Source organism: Haliotis rubra, unplaced genomic scaffold, assembly GCF_003918875.1.
Source record: "Haliotis rubra isolate DU_JTF1 unplaced genomic scaffold, ASM391887v1 Scf189, whole genome shotgun sequence".
NCBI lineage: Eukaryota > Metazoa > Mollusca > Gastropoda > Lepetellida > Haliotidae > Haliotis > Haliotis rubra.
In genome coordinates, this window is record NW_025765880.1 from 1,504,177 (window position 1) to 1,513,268 (window position 9,092).

The 9,092-nt window shown below is 40.8% G+C and overlaps 1 protein-coding gene across 1 annotated transcript; it reads left to right on the forward strand.

The window, feature by feature from the left end:
• The first annotated feature begins 5,326 nt into the window (after nt 1-5,326).
• LOC124274243 (transmembrane protein 79-like) lies at nt 5,327-7,213 on the forward strand. Its single transcript, XM_046709587.1, has one exon. It carries the CDS (start codon nt 5,580-5,582, stop codon nt 6,156-6,158), a length of 579 nt encoding a protein of 192 aa, XP_046565543.1. The 5' UTR covers nt 5,327-5,579; the 3' UTR covers nt 6,159-7,213.
• Nucleotides 7,214-9,092: the final 1,879 nt, after the last annotated feature.

A 9,092-nucleotide genomic window follows, 5' to 3' on the forward strand; every position in this document is an offset into this window, starting at 1 on the left:
GTTATGACGTTATCCAGAGCAGTTACCGAAACTGCTGAAGCAATGTCCGGGAGGTACAGAGGTCATACGGTAGAAAAAGCCATAAACAGTTTCTCATGTCATAATATTTTTCCATTTTTGGTTACATTACCAATTACTTTGGGTTGGGTGACACTGAAAATGAAAATGCACGTTTCAAAAGTCATTGTGAGCGCGTCTGCGTCTGTGTCTGTGTCCGTGTCTGTGTGTGCGCCAGGGTAAATATTTTTTTTTCGTAGGATGGGAAGACGTGAACGGTTCTGTGTGTAGTGTTGTAGCTGTTTAGCTTTTTTTCTGTGAAAGTTTTGATAATCCTTTTATGTTCATGCTTCATGTTATTGTATGTTGTCGCCGCAATCAGCAATATTTCATCTATGCCGACGGTCTGTTAAATAATTAAGAAAAACAGAAATATACTATAAATATATTCTAATAATAATAATAATAAATCATGTGATTGTTAGCATGAGCATCGATCTACGCAACTGAGATACAATAACATGCATCAACCAGGTCAGCGAGTCTGACCACCCGATCCCATCAGTCGCCTCTTACGACAAGCATTGGCTGCTGAAGACCAATTCTTACAAGGGTCTTCACGGGTCCAAGCTTTTCGCATTCACTGTGCAGTTTCTTTTGATTTATAATTTGTTATGTAAGGCAAAATGAACTATATAAAGTGTATTTACATTCAACGATAACATCTATACAATTCCTTTATATCTTTTCTTGCTTCTTTATTTATTTTCGTTATTGAGTGACCGGAGCATTTTGCTTGGTAAACTTATTCCTCGAGTGTCTGAAGTTAACTTGCACCCCAATCCGATCTACTTCATGCGTACAACTGTTAAAGCATATGTTTTGTTATAGTCGTCTCCTTAGAGTGATTGAGTGAGTGAGTAAGTTGAGTTTTACACCGCTTTTAGCAATATTCTAGCAATATCACGGCGGGTGACAGGGGGACCCCAGAAATGGGCTTCACACATTGTAACCATGTGGGGAATCGAACCCGGGTCTGTGATGAGCGAACACTTTAACCACTAGGCTACCCCACCGCCCCTCGTCTCCTTAGAGAGCTGATACGTGGGGATTCCGGAAAAGAGTAACATCTCAGAGATGTAGATTTTTCGTGACTTTCCCATGACTTGGATCGGTTGGTCAGGATCGGACACTGTGTGTGACATCTTGTCCCGACTGTCCTGCTCGAGGTTTCAGACACTTGGTTGCCTGTTCAGACTTTATACGTCTTGGTAATAAGCTGGAATAATGATGAGTGAGGTGCAAAACAACCTTCCCTCACTCACGGAAAGACAGTAAACCAAATTGATCAATGCAATACCATAATTGGTATCAACACCTTAAAGTACCGGATGAGAACTAGCCTTCAGCAACAATGCGAAATGTGAAGATCGGGGTATGAATTGATTAGATTCAACAGACGGCTGTCAACCAGTGCATGTCTCTCCAACACCACATATACTATCAGTCTGACCCCTCGCTGTAGACACAACGTAGTCAGATAACACATTAGAGGCGGAATCCAACACTGTTGTTCCAGATGTAGGTCGGCAATGAATGAGAACACCGCTGTTAAACATGTCCTATGTCTGGAAGACTGGGATGGTTCTACTGTATACCTTTTACTTTATATGCCTTTGCTAAAATTCATACTATACTTTGTTACAAAACTGTGTTATGTTGTTATTGTGTAATATCTGAATGTGCTAAAATCATATTTTATTCTATAAACACCCCGTCTTTGTCATGGGCAAATTAATAAAAAGGTTTTTATTTCTTGGGTTAGGGAAGATTCGATTGGTTTCAGGGTTAGAACTGATTTTCAGCAACAGAGTCAACGAAGGGATTGCGTGGCCAGGCTCGTTGACCTGGTAGATACATGCCATCGTGTCTTACTTGCTTAGATGGGTGTCAGTCACTGGATTGTCTGGTCCACGTTCAGTTATTTTTCAGGGATAGTGCTTAATGCAGCATTAAACTAAAAACAAACAAACACACCAATGACGCGTGTTGGTTGTTATGGTGGTCATGTGCAGTGACACTGGGATGTCTTTCTGATTACTGTTGGTGACATCTTTACGTCATGAAAAGAAACATTACAGAGCATCTAAGATTCTTTAATCTGTCCGAATACACGAGGTTTAACAATATTTATCAGCGTCAGGATTTTCCCGAACACACATGTCCGTAGGAATTCCGTGCTAGAACTAGTGCACAGGAATTTATCATCCAAAACTGTATTCCGTTTGTGTGAGATCAAACGTTATTACCTACGAGGACGAAAATATCGGGGTTCATATTTTTCATACGATGCCCTTGGGCAAAATATCACTTTGTCATGGGGACATGACGTCATGTACAATGCTATGACGTCACGTTTCTTCTGTGACGTTGCGGTCTACATACGGCGACGGCGGGTAGCCAGTCTATGTTTGGAAGTAGATTTGGGTTTATTTTCAATTTGACGACTTCGGTAATAAGCAGAATATTATATTCGTGCCCATATCATACTATGTGTACGACACTCGTGCCTAAACATCGGTATATCCCTCGCTCTTGCTCGGGAAATACCAACATTTAGGCACTCGTGTCGTAAACATAGCATGACATGGGCACTTATATAATATCCTCTATTTATAGCTAAAATGGATAGAATTATCATTAAAACGCCCGCACGTTATCAGAAATGAGTGGGCCACTGTTATAAGGGTAATGCTATTTTTGAGGGCATTATCATTTGCAGAAACCCGAGGTCTTCCATTAACTGCCCGACGAAGGAGGGCAGTTGAAAAAGACCGAGGGTTTCTGCAAATGATAATGCCCTCAAAAATAGCGTTACCGTTATTATTGCTAAAATACATAGAATTTGTGTTGAAAGGAAAAAGGAAACAATGAAGGAATTTGACTGTAAGTTTACACAAATCAACTTCTGACGGGGTTGACTGCCCGAATGCAATTACGTCATCGAACAATTCACGTGACGTCACAACAGAAAGTGACGATATTCGACCTTGACCTTTGCCAAGACCATAGCCTGCAACATGTCAAACTATGTCAGTGTTCGGTTTTGGTCCTTCAACAGCCTTAATAGTGCAATTGTTAAGGTTAGCACAAACAAGAAAGCCAATATTACCGCTATTTAAAGCGGGAATTCGGGTTGCTTTGACTTGTTTGACCCAGAAAATCTGCCAGTCGAAAGCCAATTAATGTCGAATGAACCGTAAGCCCACGCACCCACTATGACGTCACTTGACAACAGAACTGATAGTGGCCCGTCGTTAAGGTTGAGCGGTCCAATATCATTTGCAGCGGCCCGCAAATTTCTGATAATGGGAGGGCCATTTCATGATAATTCCATGTATTTTAGCTATAAAACTTGATAATGCCCGCAAATTGCTTGACGACGGGTCATTATCAAGCCCGTTGTTAGGTGACGTCATAAGTAGCTCAGCTGTTAATGCTCAATCACCTACGGCTCGTTTGAACTTGCAGAGCTACAGATAACGTTTTGGGTCATTGAGTTATGTACTCGCTTGTGTTCATCTCATTTGGGTATCCTAATTTTCCTTTGAGTAACCAAATAAATTGTACTCACCTCACTCACACCCAACTGGGTATTTTGCCATTTTCCATTAATTTTAAAAATATAATAAAGTTTAATTGTTATGTTTGTTATTTATGTGTGATCTATAAACGATAAGAAAGACTGCAAGTTGTCAAGTTCATGTCCTGAAATAGAACGTCTCAATATACCTCAGTATATGCATCGGCACGCAAACTAAGATTTGACATTTTTGTGTGTACGCATGTAAGATCACATTTATTGAGTATTTACCAAAATTCAAGCGTACTTGTACGCAATACACTCAATAGGAATTGAGTTTTCACATAAATAATTTACGCAGATGCGCAGCTTATCTGTACCTCTGACTTGGGTTCATTATTGACGAAATTTCTGACTCACAGTCGTCACATGTACCTGTGCCTTTATGCACTTTCTTGCCGGTGTCAACCATAACAATTGTACCATAAATTACAACATACAGCAATGAAAACATCGACTGGAACTCTAACGTTGTTGAGCACTGAAAAAAATGGCGGCTGGTAGTATGGGCAAAGGTCAAGGTCGAATGTCGTCACTCTCAATAGTGACGTCACCAATTTTGTTCTATGACGTTTCCATATTTGTGTGTCAGTGACCTCCGTCGTTTTAGCAATAAATGTTTCAAAACCGATGCCGTTGTTTTTATTCTTATATTATTAGAAATTCTATCCATTTTAGCTATAATAACGGTAACGCTATTTTTCAGGGCATTATCATTTGCAGAAGCCTCCTTCGTCGGGCAGCTAATGAAAGACGCCCTGAAAAATAGCGTTACCCTAATAGAAGATATCGTTCAGACAGTAGATTTTGTACATCATCAATTACATGACTCACAATGCTATGACGTGAAAACTTGATGACATCACAATACCATGACATCGCTGCACTGCAAGTCTAATGACAGTACCGTATTCAGAGCTGTACATTTTTCATTGAAAACTAAATGAAGAGTGATTTTGGATGATGAATAGAATCACACCCTCGTGTCTTCTTATATCAAATATATCAACACTCGTTGATAAAAATAAACACATTTGTAACTTTTAGTTATCAACTCGTGTTGATATAATTGATATCAGTAGGCACTTGGGTGAGTCTCTTTCTATCCTGGTCGTAAAATGCGACATAATAGATCTCGATTTTAGACTAGATCATTTGGTTGGTGGCATACCACTGACCCCGAGATCATGCTCATAACATCAATCCCTGGGTTGTATGATCGAAATTCTACTGTTTATAGGCCACGGTCATGCAGCTGGAATAGTGCGCCATGAAACAAGCGCGGATCGTAACAGCTAGTGTTGCTGAACTCACGGTAAAACAAAGTGAATGCAATCATCTATTGTCAACCATCAGGGGTATCAACAGGAAGTATGCCGATTTCACTGTAACTTTTGTAAATGTCCATATGCATAGAACATAACGTAACAACGTGCACTGGCTGAGTGAAATGTCATTTTAAAGTAGATAGGCTAAATGCAGGGCTCCAGACTATACACAATGTATAGATAGCGGAACTGACCCTCTACACCGGCGCTATTGTGTCTATTGTGTCGAGGGTTCAAATCTCCCTGATGACTCATTCAGCGATAATGACTGAAGAACAAAGTTCATTCCGCTATGGAAATCTCTCGGGGACATCAAGGTTTACAAATAGTACAACAAATATTCGTAGAAGGCACTATCACCGTCACACTGCATGTAGATGGTACATGGTTGAACGTCATTCCATATTTTGTATCATTATTCGCGCTAATACGTGTTCTTGTTGAAACACTCGACGAGAGCGTCTTGCAGTTTTACAACTACAGTGAAGAAGACATAAGGTTGAATATCGAAAATCTCCGTTGGTAATAACTTTGCCGTTATAGCTTTAACAGTAACAAGTGAGATATTGCGTGGATGAGAGATCTCAACAAAAATCGCCACACCGCAGAAGATGAGTGCTTATACATCACTGAGACCCAAGGAGTCGAACCCGGAAGAGAGACTAAGCGTGATAAAGCAAGGATGTGTCAGTGTAGGATTCATGGTAGTCTGTTATGTGACCGGATATTACGTCATGCCATTTCCGGTTCCAGCTCTCTCTACACCCATTGCACGTTTGCTTTACACGCTGCAGTGGCAGGTGGTTCCTGCGTATCTTCTGTTTGCAGGAATTGCAACTGTTGCTTTGACGAGATTCTTTACACCCGCCATTAATCCCTTAAACTCTGGCAACGATCACATTGTCACGGTGCATGTTCGATACGTTCACAACACTTTGGAGCAGTTTGTGTTGAGTGCAGTTGGGCAGCTCATGATCTCAATGTACCTTGACGATCGGCAGATGAAAGTGATACCGGTTCTTGTCTTTCTATTTGTGGTAGGAAGAATTACGTTTTGGATTGGATACACTCGCTCCTATATCCAGCGTCTGTTTGGAATGATCCTGACTGTAGTTCCAACCATGTTGCTTTATGTTGTTCTGCTTCATTATTTCTTTATGTACGGCCCAATGAGCATGCTGTGGAGATAGAACACAACACATTGCAAACGAAGTCACACACAAAAACAGTGTCAAAATAACAAGAAACGACCGGAAACAACAACAGACGACAGAATACAGTCGAACTGCTTCATCGCAACTTCAACGAGAACACATTCAAGGGCGCCACAGGACTGCACAATAAAACAGCCATAGGTCGTCGCAAGCAGTCAAAGGAAACATACCACCAAAGGCACAACCATCATTGAAAACTGTCGAAGTTTACTATTAATGAGACAGGGGTAGGCGCAAATATGCCAAGGGCACTACAACAAACACGTCAGAAAGACAAGTATTACAACAGCGCGACAGTCAAAGATAACAACAGAAAGGGGTGCATCAGGCAGTCAGGGATAACAACAGCAAGGGGTGCATCAGGCAGTCAGGGATAACAACAGAAAGGGGTGCATCAGGCAGTCAGGGATAACAACAGCAAGGGGTGCAACAGACAGTCAAGGATAACAACAGAAAGGGGTGCATCAGGCAGTCAGGGATAACAACAGGCAAGGGGAACAACTGACAGTCAAGGAAAACAACAGAAAGTGGTGCATCAGGCAGTCAAGGAAAACAACATGAAAGGTGGGCAACATACAGTAAAGGTTAACAGTAGGTAAGGTGACAGTCAAAGATACCAGTAGGGAGGGTGGGCAACTGACAGTCAAAGATACCAATAGGGAGGGTGGGCAACTGACTGTGAAGGTTCATAACACAGGGCGTAATCACTTTGCCTAAACAGAACAGAATCACCAGTGTTTTGTTTTCAAAACAGTGTGTCGACAATGGCTGCACTGTGTGTCAGCTACGCATGCATGTATACACTGGCTTAACACTTAACTCATCAGGTATCTGTCTCGATGGATTTCTTTGTCAGTTGCTAGGAAGAGAGTGCACGCTGATAATGATGTGAATTCTTGTGAAGCAGTCCCTTTCTGACAGACTCACTGAGTATATATAACTACACTGCAGGTTGTTGTTTGTACTTAGACGTGCGTTCTATTAATGTAACATTTTATACATGAAAGCATTAAAAGGATGATATAACTTTTTGTTTTTGTCTTCCTGTGTATTTCGTCCTGGATGCAGTCAGTGATCTAACACCTTTTATTCAGAAAGCCCGGGTTCGACGTCCAACACTAGAAATATGTGTGAAGTTTGTTTCTGGTGTCCAAAAACATCTGTGACTATTTAACATCCTCTTTCACTGGTTCAAATTTTAAAAATACGTCATGTCATTACACATGAAACATTTCCATATCACAATTACTTTTACTTCTGAGTATAGTGCGAATGTACTGTATACAATGCTAGTGCAGTACATTTGTGTTGAATGTAAATATAAATTATACTTTTTCATCCTGTCACTCAAGTCATAGAAACAGACTATAATCCCCCAGCCCTAATTCCTTAATCCCCCACCCCATCCCCGTAAATAAATAAATAAATAGATTTTAGCTAACTGAGAACACCCCGGAAAGAATGAGTGAGTGAGTTAATATTTATCGTCACATTGGCAATATTTCAGCCATTTCGTGACGAGAACAATTAATGATTATATCATATATCAATAAATTAGAAATTAAAACCTGTTGACGAAGAACAGTAAAACTACTATAGTATATCACAGAAATCCAGTTAAAACTAGTGATGAAATCTAAAACATGTTAGCTAGAAATGACAAGACAATGTAAAAAAAGGCTATCGATTGCCAACAACTGAAGGTAGATCACCATACTAGGGCCTCGAGAGTTTGATGTACAAGGTGGTACAAATTTCGGAGTCCACTTGGGATTGGTATGTTGTTGTTTCACCTGCTTCTTTAAAGAGCTGACGTCAGCAGAAAGTCTTTTTACCATTCCTGTGAGTTCTTTAATGTCAGAAGATTCACTTGGTGTAGTAGCCATCTTACAAGTTGTCGCTTGCCTGCAAGACATTTCAAATTTCCGTTGCTGTTGTTCACTCTGCGTCTGATAGCTTTGGTTAACTCTCCAAAATCCTGTATGGTTTCATGTTGATAGACGGAAACATCCTTGCACTGAGGTAATAGTCCCTGCCAAAATACACTCCTAAGATCCTTATCTATCTGGCTTACACTTGCTTTGGCTCCACGAGTTCTTCCACACAAGACCGAGATATAACGCATTCGTCGGGTTTCTGTCTAGAACTGTAAAAATTGGCTTTCAAGGAGTCGGGTTCCTCACAGATTCCATATACACAAGCTTTGCAAGAACAATATCAATGCTAGCATCAGCACCGGAAAAGGAAGCAACCTTGGCCGCATCGCCCTTAAGTGATCTACGGATAGCCTGAACCAGAACATGTTGAGGATACTTTGATTTATTCAGAAAACAATCAACTTCATATCTCCAGACCTCATAAGTAGCTTCTCCCTTTCCCTGTTCACCTAGGAACGTAGATAACCGTGGCTTGAGTGATGTTAGCTAAAGCATCTGTCAAGTGAACAGTATCTGCATCTGCAGTTGGCAAAGACTGTTTCGATTCATTGTCATTCTCAGCCTTCACCAGAACTGACTCCGGTAGTGTTCCTGGTGAATTAAGATAAGACATTATCCATTGTCTCAGATCCTCGGGACTATCTGCCTTAGGGGTTATTCCCATACCTTTAAGAGTCTCTATAAGGATGCTGTAGTCATAGTCACCCGTTGGATTTTGTTCGGCCATATTTGGGTAACAACTAATTTGAAACTAATCCAGAGTCAACATAAGGGTAAATGTTTTACATGTAAAAGAACACAGGACACAAAATCAATAAGAACACAAAACGTAATGCACAAAAAAAAATCTGGAGCGTCAACGGAGCAAACGCGAAAACATCACCGAGCTGTTAACTACCGCGAGACAGTATCACTTACCACGCAGTGTACACAACGCGAACGACCGTATCAAAACGTGTTAGTATTAATGCAG

Coding starts and splice junctions, on each gene's coding strand:
- LOC124274243 (XM_046709587.1), top strand. CDS start 5,580: ATGAGTGCTTATACATCACTGAGACCCAAGGAGTCGAACCCGGAAGAG.